Source organism: Salmo salar, chromosome 17 (assembly GCF_965601325.2).
Source record: "Salmo salar chromosome 17, fSalSal1, whole genome shotgun sequence".
In the NCBI taxonomy this organism is placed as follows: domain Eukaryota; kingdom Metazoa; phylum Chordata; class Actinopteri; order Salmoniformes; family Salmonidae; genus Salmo; species Salmo salar.
In genome coordinates this window covers 30,412,053-30,431,724 of record NC_138307.1, presented here as the reverse complement: position 1 = coordinate 30,431,724, position 19,672 = coordinate 30,412,053, and the positions used below count along the sequence as shown (strand labels likewise).

The 19,672-nt window shown below is 39.4% G+C and overlaps 1 protein-coding gene across 1 annotated transcript; it reads right to left on the bottom strand.

The window, feature by feature from the left end:
• Nucleotides 1-5,766: 5,766 nt before the first annotated feature.
• On the bottom strand, nucleotides 5,767-19,522 carry LOC123728048 (uncharacterized). Its single transcript, XM_082964414.1, has 4 exons — nucleotides 19,127-19,522; nucleotides 18,127-18,360; nucleotides 8,581-8,820; nucleotides 5,767-7,988 (listed from the first exon to the last, which is right to left on the bottom strand). The coding sequence occupies exons 2-4, from the start codon at nucleotides 18,356-18,358 to the stop codon at nucleotides 7,072-7,074; spliced, it is 1,389 nt and encodes a 462-aa protein (XP_082820540.1). The 5' UTR covers nucleotides 18,359-18,360; nucleotides 19,127-19,522; the 3' UTR covers nucleotides 5,767-7,071.
• Nucleotides 19,523-19,672: the final 150 nt, after the last annotated feature.

The following is a 19,672-nucleotide window of genomic DNA, read 5'->3' as shown; positions in this document are numbered from 1 at the left end:
ACCATTTGAATTTTAGTTAGTCCAACATAATGCTTGAGCTTTGCTTTCAGCACCATGGAGTGAATCCTTACCACCGCTACACCTGGCTATCAGCCACAGGAGCCTCGTCTGGCAGTTCATTCGGCCTCATTTATTCCCTTTTTAAAAAACATAACTGATATGGCTGACTTGCTTAAACGAATATGGTTTCTACTGACTCCTTGTGGATTTGTGTAAGTCGATAAGAAACGCCTAGTTAAATTAAGGTTAAATAACAATAAAATATGTACATGCTAAAATCGCCACTGTAAAACACACAGGGTGTTCACTCCTTAGGCCCACCTTCCTTTCTGCGTCGGACTTCAGCCTCATGTCTGGGGTGGAACATTTACTTCTGAATGTATCATGCTTAGATTCATAACGACATCTCAGATTGAACTCTTTGCAAACAGCGACAGTCTCGTTATAAACAAGACACACTGGTTTGGCATTGGAGAAGTACGATGAATATGGGTGGTCAAATCTAATTTTATGTCACATGGCCGAATACAACAGATGTAGACCTTACAGTGAAATGCTTACTTACAAGCCCTTAACCAACAACGCAGTTTTAATAAATAAATAAATAAATATAAAAGTAACAAATTATTAAAGACCAGCAGTAAAATAACAATAGCGAGGCTATATGCAGGGGCACCGGTTAGTCAAGGTAATTGAGGTAATATGTACATGTAGGTGGAGTTATTAAAGTGACTATGCATAGATAATAACAGAGAGTAGTAGCAGCATAAAAGAGGGGGGTGGGTGGGGTAATGCAAATAGTCTGGGTAGCCATATGATTAGCTGTTCAGGAGTCTTATGGCTTGGGGGTAGAAGCTGTTTAGAAGCCTCTTGGACCTTGACTTGGAGCTCCAGTACCGCTTGCCGTGCATTAGCAGAAAGAACAGTCTATGACTAGGGCAGCTGGAGTCTTTGACAATTTTTATGGCCTTCCTCTGACACCGCCTGGTATAGAGGTCCTGGATGGCAGGAAGCTTGGCCCTAGTGATGTACTGGGCCGTACACATTACCTTATGTTGTGCCGTGCGTTCGGAGGCCGAGCAGTTGCCATGCCAGGCAGTGATGCAACCAGTCAGGATGCTCTCAATGGTGCAGCTGTAGAACCTTTTGAGGATCTGAGGACCCATGCCAAATCTTTTCAGTCTCCTGAGGGGAATAGGTTTTGTTGTGCCCTCTTCACAACGGGCCTTTTTGTGTCTCAGGGTTCAATTTTTAAGATAAAATGTTTATTTAGATTTGTTTATTTCACATCCATTAAGTAGATACTAAATAACCTCTAACTCTTTTTTTTTTCAGCTTACATTTTTTACATTTTCTTCAGCATCTCATGTCTGGATTTCACTGTTTTTGTTCTGTCTCACACCCAGACTTTTGACATTATTCTATGTATTACACTTAAAAAAGTCTTGATAATTACAAAATATTTAATGCACCTTTTAAAAAGAGTCAAATACATGGAAACTATATACATATTAGATGTGCATAAGCCATTTGATACTTTCTTTACACAAAATACAGTCGTCTCTAAGTATTGTGTCATTAACACCACGACAAGCAAATTACATGACAATAACCTTTTTTCAAAAGTTTGTGTACTTGGTTACCATGGATATGAATAGTGACAGTGGAGGACATGGATGTCATGGAGTCTATTTGGTCATTACCAAATAGTCTATAATTCCATCACATTATGTTAATTTTTGAAATTATGTTTTAATTATGTGTATTTAGGATATATTGTATGCTAGCTGTCCAACTGGAGTTAGCATGCTAGAATCCCTGCTATTTATGACCAAATATCGTAAAAATGTCATTCCCACCACACGTCATTACCACCACATAATGAACTGTGATGGTAAAGACAGAATGTGGTGGTAATGACAAAATGTATTAGTTCATACATTTTTACTTGCTGTAAGACCTGAAAACACAAACAAATGACATATATGATCATGGTTCAGTTGAAATTGAACGCTAAATAAGACCATTACATGTTGTATTGTGTTAGGATGGTTGAGTGATTTTGATGTCTATTCATGTGACTTACTATGGTTATTACTGGGTTATTACAGGCTGACTACACCGCTCGCGTCGCAAAATACATTTCGAAACGTGATGTCACCGATTTGAAACGCTATTAGCGCGCACCCCACTAACTAGCTAGGGAGGTAAGGCAATAGCTAACTAGCTAGCCATTTCACATCGGTTACACATATAATTAAGAAAACTTCCAAATAGTAAAAAAATACATAAAAAATACAATTCATGTGAAATGTTATAAAAAACAGCAATTTCTGTAATTTTCCTTTCAACTAAAATAGCAAATTTTATGACGTAGTGGTAATGACATTTCCCCTCAGGTATTCGGAGGAACCGATAAAAATCTTTAATTGTTAAATAGTTTGGGCTCAGCCACTATTACATCTTGTTTCCAGATAGAGTGAAGAAGATATTCAGAGAAAAAGCAGTTTCAAGAGATTTCATTTTCCAAAACATTTAACATCCAAAAGTGCCCGTATTTGCAAAACTAACCATTTTATTTTATTTGATCCCCAGCTGATTTTGTACGTTTGCCCACTGACAAAGAAAGGATCAGTCTATAATTTTAATGGTAGGTTTATTTGAACAGTGAGAGACCAAATAACAACAAAATTATCAAAAAAAAACGCATGTCATAAATTGATTTGCATTTTAATGAGGGAAATAAGTATTTGACCCCCTCTCAATCAGAAAGATTTCTGGCTCCCAGGTGTCTTTTATACAGGTAACGAGCTGAGATTAGGAGCACACTCTTAAAGGGAGTGCTCCTAACCGCAGCATGTTACCTGTAAAAAAGACACCTGTCCACAGAAGCAATCAATCAATCAGATTCCAAACTCTCCACCATGGCCAAGACCAAAGAGCTCTCCAAGGATGTCAGGGACAAGATTGTAGACCTACACAAGGCTGGAATGGGCTACAAGACCATCGCCAAGCAGCTTGGTGAGAAGGTGACAACATTTGGTGTGATTATTCGAAAATGGAAGAAACACAAAGGAACTGTCAATATCCCTTGGCCTGGGGCTCCATGCAAGATCTCACCTCGTGGAGTTGCAATGATCATGAGAATGGTGAGGAATCAGCACAGAACTACACGGGAGGATCTTGTCAATGATCTCAAGGCAGCTGGGACCATAGTCACCACGAAAACAATTGGTAACACACTACGCCGTGAAGGACTGAAATCCTGCAGCGCCCGCAAGGTCCCCCTGCTCAAGAATACATATACATGCCCGTCTGAAGTCTGCCAATGAACATCTGAATGACTCAGAGGACAACTGGGGAAAGTGTTATAGTCAGATGAGACCAAAATGGAGCTCTTTGGCATCAACTCAACTCGCCGTGTTTGGAGGAGGAGGAATGCTGCATATGACCCCAAGAACACCTTCTCCACCGTCAAACATGGAGGTGGAAACATTATGCTTTGGGGGTGTTTTTCTGCTAAGGGGACAGGACAACTTCACCGCATCAAAGGGACGATGGACGGGGCCATGTACCGTCAAATCTTGGGTGAAAACCTCCTTCCCTCAGCCAGGGCATTGAAAATGGGTCGTGGATGGGTATTCCAGCATGACAATGACCCAAAACACACAGCCAAGGCAACAAAGGAGTGGCTCAAGAAGAAGCACATTAAGGTCCTGGAGTGGCCTAGCCAGTCTCCAGACCTTAATCCCATAGAAAACCTGTGGAGGGAGCTGAAGGTTCGAGTTGCCAAACGTCAGCCTCGAAACCTTAATGACTTGGAGAAGATCTGCAAAGAGGAGTGGGACAAAATCCCTCCTGAGATGTGTGCAAACCTGGTGGCCAACTACAAGAAACATCTGACCTCTGTGATTGCCAACAAGGGTTTTGCCACCAAGTACTAAGTTATGTTTTGCAGAGGGGTCAAATACTTATTTCCCTCATTAAAATGTAAATAATTTTTGACATGCGTTTTTCTGGATTTTTTTGTTGTTATTCTGTCTCTCACTGTTCAAATAAACCTACTATTAAAATTATAGACTGATCATTTCTTTGTAAGTGGGCAAACGTACAAAATCAGCAGGGGATCAAATACTTTTCCCCCCCACTGTATTACAAAATGTAAGGGCATATCAGATGGTCTGCTCTGACCATAACAGTCACACCAAACATAGGGTTGGTTGGTATAAGATTGAAATGGGAAAATAATGTACCTGTGAAAACCCTATGAAATAGCTCCCCAATACCATCTGATGTATATATTTAATGTATTACATGAATGGTGACCACAGTCCTTCCAACAATACATTTCAATTGTGTTTTACTGTGATTATTTCCACCCTGCTGCATGTATTCTATGTAATCCATTTCAAATGTGTCTCCCAGTGCAGCTTTACTTCCAGGCTATTATGACACATCTGGCAGTTTCTTCTATGTTCCTAGGCCTAGTACAATAAAAAAACATATATTGTTTTTTGGTCACTACCATTCCACGAAAATACCATGCTATATATTTTTCATTGTACTACAATCGTACATTTTAGTACAGTTCTTCACATCGGAGTGCTGCTGCATGTCCATTGCATCTCTTGACCATGTCGGGCGGGCCGGGCACAACGCACAAAGCACAAGGCGCGCTCTCCACTTCCCTCCAGTAGTTATTTAGCCTGATAACACATCTCTCCTGACAGACACAAGCAAAAACTCTTGTATAAATGTAACAGCCTTTACACCTAATCATTAGTGATCTGACATGCTGTATTGCATGGAAACTGTAGGCTACTAACAACAGCAGCTACATAGTCTAGCCTACTATCGTCCTGTACCTCTGGCCAGGGTAAACAAAGAGGTAATGTTGTGTATTGTATATACAGTATTTAACTTCAGTTTATTTTATTTAATTATACACAAGAGAAAAAAGTGGTTAAATTAATGTACAAACATTTTTCATTACATTTGTAATTTAGTATATGCTCTTATACAGAGCAATTTACAGGACAAATAAGAGTTAATTGGCTTGCTCAAGTGCACAATGACAGATTCTTCACCTTGTTGGCTTGGGATTCAAACCAGCAATCTTTCAGTTACTGGCCCAACACTCTTAACCGCTAGGCTACCTGCCACCAGATCAATTAACTTCAATACAGTTATTCAAATACATTCATCATCAATTACTAAAATAATGAATCTAGTATTAAAATACAATTTAATAAATTCATAGCCTGTTTACCATTTAACAAAAGTTGTTTAGTAATATAAAATAATCCACCCAAAAGAATACAAAAAACTGATCATCGCACCATCTTTATCTGATCTACACGGAGTGCACAAAACATTAGAAACATATTATTGAGTTGCACACCCCTCTCTCCTCAGAAAAGCCTACATTTGTCGGGGCTTGGACTGTCCAAGGTGTTGAGAGCCTTCCACAGGGATGCTGGCCCATGTTGACTCCAATGCTTCCTACAAAGTTGGCTGGGAGTGGATCTCTACTCCGAATTGCTTGTTCCATCTCCTCCCACAGATGCACAATTACAGTGAATTGAGTAAGCTGAATTCACTGTAATGTTCTTGGAACCATTCCTGGACAAGCATTGTGGCATGGGGCATAATCCTGCTGAAAAAAATATATTTGCAGATGGATACACTGACGCCATGAAGGGATGCACCTGATTGGCAATGATGTTTAGATATTGTGGTGGAATTATTGTAATCAAAAGGAGAGCCTTTTACATTTCTTCAAAACAATCAAACTTTATTATTTAATTACTGCAATATAAAAACAACACAATTGTGCCATCTGGTTTGCTTAAAAACCTCTTAAGGATCGTACCCTTTAACAAAACAAAAAATCACCTAAAATGACATATCCAAATCTAACTGCCGGTAGCTCAGCACCTGAAGCAAAGATATGCATATTCTTGATACCATTTGAAAGGAAACACTGAAGTTTGTGGAAATGTGAAATTAATGTAGGAGAATATAACACAATAGATCTGGTACAAGATAATACAAACAAACAAACAACTATTTTTCTTTTTCATCATCTTTGAAATGCAAGAGAAAGTCAATACTTTCAGATAGGAGTCTAGGTGTAATTTATATTTTGTTCCACCAGATGGGAGCAGTGTGCACAGTTTGACTGATGCAGTGAAGAATCACATTACTGCACCTTATCAAGTCTGCCAGGAGTTTGCCAAAACGTCCCAAATTGGTCAATTGATACATTTGTGTACATAACTATAGAGAAAATATACAAATGCTATGGTAATAAAAAATGTAAGATTACACACTCAGGAATGTCATACACGATGGATCATTAGCTTACAGACTAACTTTCACACATCTAGATGGCCGGGCGGGGTGGATGTGGAGCCAGAGACAACAGGGGTTCAAAATGTAGAACCCAGTTCCTACATTTGAACATGAAAATAGATTTTAATCAAACAAAACTATATTACATTTTATCTCTGGGACCCTCATGGTGACAAATCAGAGCAGGATTACTGAATGTAAGTACATTATTTACCTTCAGAGGTGAAGGTATCAAACCAGTTGCCGTGATAAAAGTTGTTGTTGTATACGCTCCTCAAACAATAGCAAGGCATTTTTCAATGTAATAGCTACTGTTAATTGGACACTGCAGTTAGATTAACAAGAATTTAAGCTTGTCAATGTCCTGGAAAGTTGGCTGTTGAATACAAGGTCATTCTAGTCGCATTAGCGCAAGTTAGCAACAACCGTCCGGTTTAGGGACACCCATCCCATAGATATGAATTTAAGGAATTTGAAATTATTCATACTTTTACTTTGGATACTTAAGTATATTTTAGTTATTACATTTACTTTTGATACATAAATATATTTACAACCAAATACTTTTAGACTTTTACTCAAGTAGTATTTTACTTGGTGACTTTCACTTGAGTTACTCTTGCCACATTAGGAGAATAAGTAAGGCTTCTCTCCTGTGTCTGTTCTCTGATAACCTTTTAGCTCAGCTGTTGTTTTAAAACATTTTATACAGTCAGATCAGTGGTAAGGCTTCTCTCCTTTATGTTTACCTTGGTGTCTTTTTAACTGGCCCATTTGAGAGAAACTCGTTCCACAGTCAGAGCAGGAGTAAGACTTCTCTCCTGAATGTAAACGTTCATGTGTTTTTAAGTTGCCCAGTACAGAGAAACTCTTTCCACAGTCAGAGCAGGAGTAAGGCTTCTCTCCTGTGTGTGTTCTCTGATGAACCTTTAGCTCTGTTGATGTTGTGAAGCATTTTCCACAGTCAGAGCAGGAGTAAGGCTTCACTCCTGTATGCATACGTTCATGTGTTTTTAAGTTGCCCATTACAGAGAAACTCTTTCCACAGTCAGAGCAGGAGTAAGGCTTCTCTCCTGTGTGTGTTCTCTGATGAACTTTTAGCTCAGTTGATGTTGTGAAGCATTTTACACAGTCAGAGCAGTAGTAAGGCTTCACTCCTGTATGTATATGTTCATGTCTTTTTAAGTGGCCCAGTTGAGAGAAAATCTTTCCACAGTCAGAGCAGGAGTAAGGCTTCACTCCTGTATGTATTAGCTGGTGTGTTTTTAAGGTATTGAGTCGAGAGAAACTCGCCCCACAGTCAGAGCAGGAGTAAGGCTTCTCTCCTGTATGTATTCGCTGGTGATATTTTAAGTTGTTCTGTTTAGAGAAACTCTTTCCACAGTCAGAGCAGAAGTAAGGCTTCTCTCCAGTGTGCACTCTCTGATGAACTGTCAGAACCCCTGATGTTGTGAATCTCTTCCCACAGTCAGTACAGGAATAGGGATTCTCTCCTTTGTGTATTTTTAGGTGTGTTTTTAGCTTTGATAGAATTGGGAAAATCTCCTCACAATGTGGGCAGTAGTGAGACCTCTTAGCTCTGTGATCTTCCTGCTGTTGCTCTCTGGATGTAGAGGATGTATCAACATGGTCTCCTGTGTGAACAACATCAGAAGAACCAGTCAGTTGGTGAGATATACCAACTTTTTACATCAGCAGTTGTCACAAAGTGCTTGACAGAAACCCATCCTGAAATCCCCTATAGCAAGCAATGCAGATGTAGAATCACAGTGGCCAGGAAAACCCCCCTAGAAAGCAGGAACCTTGGAAGAAACGTAGAGAGGAACCAGGCCCAAAGGGGTGGCCAGTCCTCTTCTGGCTGTACCGGGTGACATATTTATTCATATCAGTAGTCTGTACAACACAAAAGGGGAATTAAACTATTCTAAAAGTGGGTAAGAGTCCTCCACTCACTATCACAAGGGTTAGTAACTACACAAACTCATTTCATAGAACTTTAAAACAATGGCAGTTTGTCTACTTCACTGCTTTAGTCTACTCTCTGATCACTCCAGATAGCCCAGTGAATAAAACAAATGCTGGCAATACTGGTGTCAAACCATGCAAGTATCAGTAGCATGAAATAACACCTACCTTCTCATTGAAACAATTCTACTGAAACTTTTCATGTGCAGTGGAAAGTTGGAATGAATAACACAAACTTAGTTAGATTGAACCTGTTCTTACCAGGAGAAACAGATGTCCCAATCTTCTCCTCCTCATCTTCATCTATAATGTTGACATTCAGCTCCAGTGTTTGACTGCAGTCTTCTAGCTTCACTGATGCCATCTCTGGATCCTGCAGTACAAACTGGGCTCCACTGTCAAAATCAGGACCCAGTGACTGTAGGTTTAGACTTCGTGTGGAAGAAGAGAGGCAGGCTGGGTTTGTCGTCACTGTTGATGTTACCGGCCTCAGACTTAATTCTAGTCGTCCCGTAGTAACAATGAGAAACAGACACAAAAGTGAGTCTTGACAGTTCCGGCACTTTCTTTATTCTCTAAAAATATATTATATTTCTTCTTGTTCAATTATTTAATTCAGAACTTGACTTGGACTGAAATAGGTGCCGGTACTGTTTATATTTAGGTGCAGGAGCTCCACAATACTGTTGAACTAATATTCTATAAGAGGAACATGAGCTCAACATTACTTAATTCAAATTAGACAAAGTACACATTTTAAATTGTTCTACACAACGTAAGTTAACTTAATCTATAGAAGATTTCCCAAAGTCAGATAAATGCATAAATTACAAAAAACATTTAGTACGAGGTTGCAGTATGTTTTAGGCAGCACTATGTACTATTTTCCTGAATAACCTTGTCTTCACTGTATTATTTCAATCAAAAATCTATTTGTATTTCCCGTTCAAATAATATAATTTATATGAATATTAGTACACATGTAGGAAACTGATTCATTACATTAAGCTTCAAAACTGTAGTGTGACCGTGAAATTGTCTCTCTGCACCTTCCCACTCTGTCTCTGTTGGCGCAGACAGTGGGCGCCGCCATTTTACCAGCTCGTGAATTTTACACAAAACCAATAACATGCACAACGAACTCAGAAATCTCAAATAAATGGATTATTTATGAAATGACCTTGAGAAAATAATGTACATCCATTCAGACAAACCCAAAGTTTCTAGCTATGTGACTTGTAAAACAGTTTATCATGTTCTTCAATTCGTTTTACACAAAAATAACACATCAAACCTTTACCAAACGTGATAATAGTTGTGTTATCTAGCATGGAATGACATGTTCTTTCTTTATTAGGAAGTTTTGACCTACTATTACATACCTGTAGTAATAAATAGAAATGGACACAAAGGTTCTCTTCTAGACATCACAGTTCTTAGTGCTTTCTTTATTGTTAAGAATGGTGCGTGCCTGCCCGGAACTTCCTGTTCCCCCACGACCACAGTGCTGCCACAGATAGAACAACGAGACAGATATTTCACAGGATGTAGAAATGTGAAGCATCTGTTTAGCGTTTCCACTCACTACCAAATATGATAAATATGATAATAGTTGTGTTATTTAGCATGGAATGTCATGACAATACCAAATATGGTAGTGAGAGGAAGCCCACTGGCCGGCAGTGGGAGAAGATGGATTTTGGCCGACATTCTGCAGATGTTCTAATCAATGAAACAAATGATTTTAATATAGTTTTCTTTTCCCAAAACTAAAATCTGTTGTGAACAGAGTGGACAAAGTCTTGTAGACTTTACCCGTTGCAACAATTTTTTTATCACGTTGTTTAGAAGGAACACAAATGTAGTTATTGCACACGAGCACTTCAAAGGAGGCGTTCCCAAACATATATATGCAGATGTTTGCTAGAACGCGCCAATAAGATCTCGCTGACTCGTGCTTGGCTCTGCCCAGTATGACTCATCTCTTCCCATTGGAAACAAAATCTTTGATGCAACCATCCATGCATTCAGAGATCCTTGGGATGGCCTAACCACATTATATGAGAAGGGCGGTGCTTAATTTGAGCCGGATCCTCCAGCACCTCTCAGTTTTGTAGTCTTTCGTTCCGGAACCCATTTGCAAAGATCAGGTAGCCTACCTCCTGTGGCATGAAAAATGATTTCCACTGTTTGCAAGGTAAAAATCCTATTAAAACGAGAGTAATTACATTTTGGATTTCTCTGTAATTGTCATGCCCCCTAAAAACATAAATGTGAAAACGTGCCTGATATTCTAAGAATGTATTAATGTTGGACCGTCCCTGGTTTATGGTTTGTGCAACATTGTAGCCTATTTAGACCAAGGCGTGGCCATTGCTGTGGTGAGAGAGAAGCACGCCTGTATCTCTCACAGAACTAAAATGAGATTCACTTTCTATGATCTCTCTCCCTCTCTGTGCTGTTATAGACATGAGCCAGCAACTCATCTCTCCAGCATTACACATAATTTATTTCCTAATAGAATAATAGCTGCGGGAAGTGTGTTGAGGTTCTGCAGCACTCTGCAGTCTGTTCAGAAACAAATGAAATAATTCCCAAAACTACACCAGGAGTATTTAGCTACAGAGGATCAATAGATCATTTAAATAAAATAGCCTAGCTGTGGATTGTGTGTAGTCAAATCACAAGGCATGTCTACAGTCAGGAACGTGTGGCAAATCTGTCAGTGAACAGCATGCAGCCAAAACAGGCCTTTAGCAATATTTCTAATACAGTCACTGGAAAACACAGGTTGTAAAGCAAATGGATCCTGCTGAAAATAAAATACTAATCTGTCTGTATGTTAAGAAGTTATCAACTCCATCTAGGCCTATTGAGCGAACAGCATAGTTTTACAAAGTAAAGCAAGAGAGAGAAGCTTTTGGCCGGTGAGTGAGCTGCACATCATTGGGTGAGTCAGTGAAACTGGAAAGATTGTTTAGGACTATAACTTCCTCCTCATATTGTACAATGTGTTTCTCCACACACCTGGCCTAGGCTATTGATGGATTAGAGACAAGGTCGTTTTTATTGATCTCAGTGTCAAAGCAGCCTGTCATTTTGGTCATTGGTGAGGTGTTAAAAAAGATTCTCAGAAAGTCTCCAGTCATCTAAAATGATGTAGAATTGCATGAAATCCATTTATAAAAAGGTCATATTTTTCCCCAGGTCTGAAGTTGGGCATACTGCCAGACTCTCTAAAACAACAGTGGAGGCTGCTTATGGTAGAAAAATTAACATTAAAATCTCAGGCAACAGCTCTGGTGGAAATTCCTGCAGTCAGCTTGCCAATTGCATGCTCCCTCAAAACTTGAGACATCTGTGGAATTGTTTTGTGTGACAAAACAGCACAATTTTGAGTGGCATTTTTGTATTTGCATTAATTAGGGATCCCCATTAGCTGCTGCCAAGGTACCTACTCAGCTCCTCTTGTCCCCAGCACAAGGTGCATCTGTGTAATGATGATCATGCTATTTAATCAGCTTCTTGATATGACACACCTGTCAGGTGGATGGATTATCATGGCAAAAGAGAAATGCTCACTAACAGGTATGTAAACAAATGTGTGCAGACATTTGGAACATTTCTGGGATCTTTTATTTCACCTCATGAAACATGGGACCAACTCTTTACATGTTGCATTTATATGTTTGTTCAGTGTATACAGTATGTAGAAAAAAAATCTAACTATCAATAACAAAATTAATTCAAATCAGCCAGCTTTTCAGTTCTAATCAGGTCCCTACACTGAGAAGGATCCTGTAAGAGCGGAACATTATCTGGTGACAGTAGTCCTTGTAGTCTTGGAGGCCCAAAAACTTCTCAGCTGCAGATATGATGTCCAGCTTCTTGGACCTCTTGTGCAGTACAATTAATAACTGTGGCTATAAATGCTATAAAATCCACCTTTTCACAATAAGTGTATCCAGATCACTTGATTGACATACAACATTTACGACTGGTTGTGGTGCATCCACCACCATATCTTCTTCAGAACTGTGGCCTCTTGTCCCTATAACTTTCTTCACCACCTCCACATAGGAGATTTCCTGTACAGTCCTGATCCTTGACACCTGAACCTCTTTCACCCTAACAGGGCACTCTGGGAATTCAGGAATATGACCCCCTCCACAGTTGCAACATTCACATACTTTTCAATAACATATTCCCTCTGTCTGCAAACACTTGACATGTGGCCAAACCTTTAAAATGTCTTGCTTTGGGTCGAGTTTTACACCAACTCTCTTATGGAGTACCTTATATATCCCAGCTTTACATAGGGTGGTAGATACTCTTCATCAAACATCAATAATAGAGATGAACTTTGCTCCTTTTCCCACATTCTCCATACGGGTCAAGTGACGTGCACTTTGGTCCTTCTTTGGGATTTGATTGGAGGATCGCATCCAACTTTTAGCTGCATACACCTCCACCTACTGTACTGGTGTGAGGGATTTCACAGCCTACATACATTCAATTCATAGATATAGTAATTAATACAGAGATGCCTTGCCAACTATTAGACCTCTAAAAAAAATGTGAAAAATGTTCTTGATTCGTGCAGGAGATTGTGACCTCCTCCTCAGACCAACTGTCAGTACGCCCGGAACATTGGGAGTTTACATACACTTAGGTTGGAGTCATTAAAACTTGTTTTTCAATCACCCCACAAATTTCTTGTTAACAAACTATAGTTTTGGCAAGTTAGGACATCTACTTTGTGCATGACATAAGTAATTTTTCCAACAATTGTTTACAGACAGATTATTTCACTTATAATTCACTGTATCACAATTCCAGTGGGTCAGAAGTTTACATATACTAAGTTGACTGTGCCTTTAAACAGCTTGGAAAATTCCAGAAAATTATGACATGGCTTTAAGGGCTTCTGATATGCAAATTGACATCATTTGAGTCAATTGGAGGTGTACCTGTAGATGTATTTCAAGGCCTACCTTCAAACTCAGTGCCTCTTTGCTTGACATCACAGCAAAATTAAAAGAAATCAGCCAAGACCTCAGAGCACCCCCACAACATGGTGCTGCCACACCCGTGCTTCACGGTTGGGATGGTGTTCTTCGGCTTGTTCGCCATCTTACCACGTGTCTCAGCTCATTCACACCCCTCTAGCGTCGGGTAGCTGCATACCAATAGAGTACCACAGTATGAATCATAATACCCATAAAACCTAGCAGTCAAACAGGGAAATGGTTCCAATCCTTTTTCCACCATTCATTTTTCCCATAGAGGATTTTAGAAACACTTAAAATAAGGGCTGTGTTTCCTGTAGGCTTACCCTGGCGTGGTGTTTTGAAAACCGTGTAAATCTCTCTAGGACAAGGTGAGGTATCAATATATTCACCTGTATTTACCAACCACAAAAATGAAATGTTAATTAGCTGCTAATGTGGCTATAATAAAGAACTACAAATGCCATGATGATCTGGACAAGGCTGTCCGAATCGAGGCAAAGGTAAGGATCTCTGGGTTAACTAATGTTAGCTAAATTTAGTAATGAATAAATAGGCTACATTTATTTAAATGGAAAATTCTGTGAAATGTCTTGAGCAAGTTTTAAATTGACACAATACCTGTTAGCAAAGGTGTGCGCTAGAGATGACGTTCAAGAGCTTGCAGTGATTTGTTGTTTTCCATGATGTCTACTTTTATGCTAATTGGGTTCAAGTCTGGGCTCTGGCTGGGCCACTCAAGGACATTCAGAGACTTGTCCCGAAGCCACTCCTGCGTTGTCCTGGCTGTGTGCTTAGGGTCGTCGTCCTGTTGGAAGGTGAACCGTCGCCCCAGTATGAGGTCCTGAGTGCTCTGGAGCAGGTTTTCATCAAGGATCTCTGTACTTTGCGCCGTTCATCTTTCAATTGATTCTGACTAGTCTCCCAGTCTCTGCTGCTGAAAAACATCCCCACAGCATGATGCTGCCACCACCATGCTATACCGTAGGGATGGTGCCAGGATGCCTCAAGACGTGACACTTGGCAATCAGGCCAAAGAGTTCAATCTTGGTTTCATCAGACCAGAGAATCTTGTTTCCCATGGTCTGAGAGTCTTTTAGGCGCCTTTTGGCAGAGTCCAAGCGGGCTGTCATGTGCCTTTTATTGAGGAGTGGCTTCCGTCTAGGCACTCTACCATAAAGGCCTGATTGGTGGAGTGCTGCAGAGATAGTTGTCCTTCTGGAAGGTTCTCCCATCGCCACAGAGGAACTCTGGAGCTCTGTCAGAGTGACCATCGGCTTCTTGGTCACCTCCCTGACCAAGGCTCTTCTCCCCCGATATCTCAGTTTGGCCGGGCGGCCAGCTCTAAAAAAAAGTATTGGTGGTTCCAAATTTTTTAAGAATGATGGAGGCCTTTCGATCATATCCTTGGACTAAAATGATTGCACATGATGTTCGGCTTGCACACTAACATCATGTGCAAAGGGCATTTGGGTAACGAAGCACATATTCAACGGTATCCCTTTTCCTTACATAGGCTGTTCATTTCTGATCTTTGATACTTTTTGTAGTTTATAAACGTATCATGGTATACTACGTTAACGCTATATGTGAGGGCCATTTTGTTACTTGGTAGCTACTAGCTAAAGACCCTGTGTTGTGGATAATCTACAACTATTTTGGACTGTCCATACTGTAATGTTTGTCTCAGGCTTCACTAACTAGTGTTACTGTTTTAGGTGGAGCTATTCTTTGCTACTTTTCAAACAAATACTATGTGATATTTCACATATCTTGCTAAATATGCCTTTTGTTGTAATATTTCACATAACATCTAGCAAGATATGCCTTTTGTTTTGTTCGTGAGGAGTAATGTCAGAGAGAATGCTGGAGACACTTTGTTTTGTGTCACTTAGGTTAGACTGCTCCCTTTAATGGATCAGTCATCCACCAGGCTACACTCTACGATTAGGAGGAGGTGAGAGTGGAAGCGTTGGATGTCTCAGTTAAGGAGATAGTGGAATGGGGTTCAGTGTTTTACTGTTAGGATAGATGTATTTTTTGTTTGTTCCAACAGATCTTTACATATTTTTCTCACTACAAAATATTCCTGCATTCCTTGTGGTTACTAAACATATTTTAGATATGCCTTTATGCTTTAGCTTATTCCATGTTTACATCTTGGTTAAATGACTTCAAATGCAAAACTGAAATGTAGTTTATGGAATGTCTGTGGAGTTTGTAAACTATCCAAGTTTAAACAGGTTATTACTAGGCTTAACAACTTCATCTATTGTGTTCCTAGAAGAAACTCACTTGTTGAAGGCTGAGCTACTGAAAGTATGTAGGAGGTGGCAAGTAATAGCATTCTGTTTCTCCTCTCATTCTCATGGTGTTATGGTTTTAATTCACACATCTGTTCTGTTTCAAGTGGATACTATTATAACTGATACATCTGGTAGATACATTCTGATACAGGAAACTCTTTGAATGAGCATATTAATCTGGTTAATGTTCATGGTCCTAATGATGAAATCCAAAATTATTTGAGAATTTATTTCTACTGATAACCAGGAAGAAAGGTTAAGTTCTAATGGCAGAGAATATTATTTGATCCTCATCTAGATTGTTCCTCTGGGTTTAGACATGGTTCTATAGGGATACAAATCGGGTAAAAAGACCCTCTAGATGGTGTTTGTATCCCAGATGGTTACAGGACCAAGACTTCTTACAATATGTTGGAGTGCATATAGATGTTTATTTTACATTGAACACTGACCAAACGCCAGCGAGTACCAGATGGGAGGCTTTCAAAGCATATATTAGGGGGCAATTTATACGTTTTATCAGTTTTAAATCAATTCGATCTGAAAATGAGAGAGCTGGACAGCAAAATCAGAGAATTGGAGAGGGAAACTTTTTGAGATAACTCAGAAGTAAACAAGGAATTATTTGCTCTTAAAGCTCAGTATGAAGAACTTTCCACCTCAAAGGCTGAAAACAGCTTAACTAGGATGAAACAGTCCTATGATCAAGGTGGAAAACCTGGTAAATTGGCGGCCTGGCGCATTAAGCTCATTAAGACATTAAATTCAGACTGAGCCATTAATGCAATTCATAATTAACAAGGGCAATTATCAATGGATCCTGTAGAAATAAACCAAACATTTGCTTCCTACTACAACACACTTTACAACTCTGAATCTCCTGAGAACTAATCAGGTCTTGATGTTCCCTCTATTTCAGAAGACACTAAATTGTATCTGGAAAAGGAATTGGATGGTGTTGTTGCTATTTTCAATATGAAGGGAGGTAAAGAGGCAGGTCCAGATGGGCTCCCAATAGATATTTTGAAGATATTTAAGGACAAACTTCTAGGTCCACTTTTGGATGTTTACAGTGCATTTGGAAAGTATTCAGACCCCTTGATCTTTTCCACATTTTGCTACTTTACAACCTTATTCTAAAATGGATTAAATAAAATAAAACATTCTCATCAATCTACACACAATACCCCATAATGACAAAGTGAAAACAGGTTTAGAAATGTTCGCAAATGTATTTGAAATTAAAAACAGAAAAACATGGCTATTACATGGCTATTCAGATCCTTTGCTATGAGACTCGAAATTGGGCTGTGTTCTTGGGAACCTTCAACACTGCAGAATTTTTTGTTGTTGTCCTATATTGTCCTATATTGACATAACCTGAAAGGCCACTCAGCAAGGAAGATGCCACTGCTCCAAAACTGCCATAAAAAAAGCCAGACTATGGTTTGCAACTGCACATGGATAAAGATTGTATTTTTTGGAGAAATGTCCTCTGGTCTGATTAAACAAAAATAGAACTGTTTGGCCATAATGACCATCGTTATGTATGGAGGGAAAAGGGAGAGCTTGCAAGCCGTAGAACACCATCCCAACCGTGAAGCACGGTGGTGGCAGCATCATGTTTTGCGGGTGCTTTGCTGCAGGAGGGACTGGTACACTTCACAAAATGCATGGCATCATGAGGAAGGGAAATTATGTGGCTATATTGAAGCAACATCTCAAGACATCAGTCAAGAAGTTAAGGCTTGGTCACAAATGGTTCTTCCAAATGGACAATGACCCCAAGCATACTTCCAAAGTTGTGGCAAAATGGCTTAAGGACAACAAAGTCCTTAAGTCCTTAAAGGTAAGTCCTTAAAGGTATTGGAATGGCCATCACAAAGCCCTGACCTCAATCCTATAGAACATTTGTGGGGAGAACTGAAAAGGCGTGTGCGAGCAAAGAGGCCTACAAACCTGACTCAGTTACACCAGCTCTGTCAGGTGGAATGGGCCAAAATTCACCCAACTTATTGTGAGAAGCTTTTGGAGAGCTACCCTAAATGTTTGACCCAAGTTAAACAATTGAAAGGCAATGCTACCAAATACTAATTGAGTGTATGTAAACGTTTTACCCACTGGGAATGTAATGAAAGAAATAAAACTGAAATAAATCATTCTCTCTATTATTCTGACATTTCACATTCTTAAAATAAAGTGGTGATCCTAACTGACCTAAGACAGGGAATTTTTACTAGGATTAAATGTCAGGAATTGTGAAAAACTGAGTTTAAATGTATTTGGCTAAGGTGTATGTAAACTTCCGACTTCAACTGTATATATTCTTAATTCCATTCCCTTACTTAGATTTGTGTGTATTGGGCACATGTGGTGATATTGTTAGAAACACAAGCATTTCGCTACACCGCAATAACATCTGCTAAACACATGTATGTGACCAATAAAATTTGATTTGATTTGAAACTTAGTTAGATAGAACCTGCACTTACCATGAGAAACAGATTTCCCAATCTTCTCCTCCTCTTCTTCATCTTTAATGTTGACATTCAGCTCCAGTGTTTGACTGCAGTCTTCCAGCTTCACTGATGCCATCTCTGGATCCTGCAGTGCAAACTGGGCTCCACTGTCACAATCAGGACCCAGTGACCATAGGTTTGGACACATTGTGGAAGGAGAGAGGCAGGCTTGGTCTGTCCTCACTGTTGATGTTACCGGCCTCATATCTGAGTTGGCCAGTAGTAATGATGAGAAACGGAAACAAAAGTTTTTTGACTGTTCTGGCACTTTCTTTATTCTATAAAATATATTCAATTTTTTCGTGTTAAAATATCTAATTCAATGCCTGACTTGGACTGAAATAAATGCCAATACTGTTTATATTTAGGTGCAGGAGCTCCACAATACTTTTGAGTTAATACTTAACCTATAGTAGATAAATGCATAAATGACTCAAAAACCATTTAGTACAAGGTTAGTTTGTTTAAGCAGCACTATGTGCTATTTTCCTTAATAACCTTGTCTTCACCGTATTACTTCAATCAAAAAAGAATTGTATTTCCTGTTCACACCACAGTAACATTTATAGATAAAGACAGAAACAACTTAATGTGTCTGATATTAATACACATGAAGAAAACCGATAATCATTACATTTCATGCATTAACAGTCCGTTGACCCAGACCGAGTGGGCGCCGCCATTTTACCAGCTTGTGAATTTTACACAAACCTAATAACATGCTAAACGAACTCAGAAATCTCAAATAAATTGATTATTTATGAAATGACCATGAGCCAATTATGTACATCCATTCAGACAAACCCAGAGTCTCTAGCTATGTGACTTGTAAAATAGTTTTTAATCACGTACTTCACTCGGCTTGACACAAAAAATAGCACATCAAACCTTTACCAAACATGTTAACGGATTTGTTACCTAGCATGTTATGACATGTTCTTTCGACAGAAAGTTTAAACGTGTTATTACATACCTGTCGTAATTAATTGAAACGGACACTAAGGTTATCTTCTTGACTGCACAGTTCTGACGCCTTTTTTCTGAAGAATGTTGCACGCCTGTCTGGAACTTCCTGTTCCCCCACTACCACAGTCCAACGGTCCGTGCATTCCGGGATCCTTGGGATGAGAAGGGGTTAGCTCCGGGTGACTCTTCCTCCGGGACACTTCTCCTTTGCATAGAGTTGGTCAAGCTGTTGAATGTGGCCTGTGGAATGTTGTCCCATTCTTCTTTAGTGGAGGACATTTTAGAATGCCATTTTTTTTCTTTTTCTTACGTGTATCTTTTATATCCCAGTTTTACATAGGGTGGTAGATAGGCTTACCCTGGTATAACGTTTTGATAACCGTGTAAATCTCTCCAGGACAAGGTGACTTTGAGCAATATATTCGCCAGTATTTACATCCCCAAAATGAACCGCTAATTAGCTGCTAATGTGGCTATCCTAAAGAACTACAAATGCCATGATGATCTGGACAAGACTGCCGATTCCAGTCAAAGGTAAGGATCTCTGATTTAA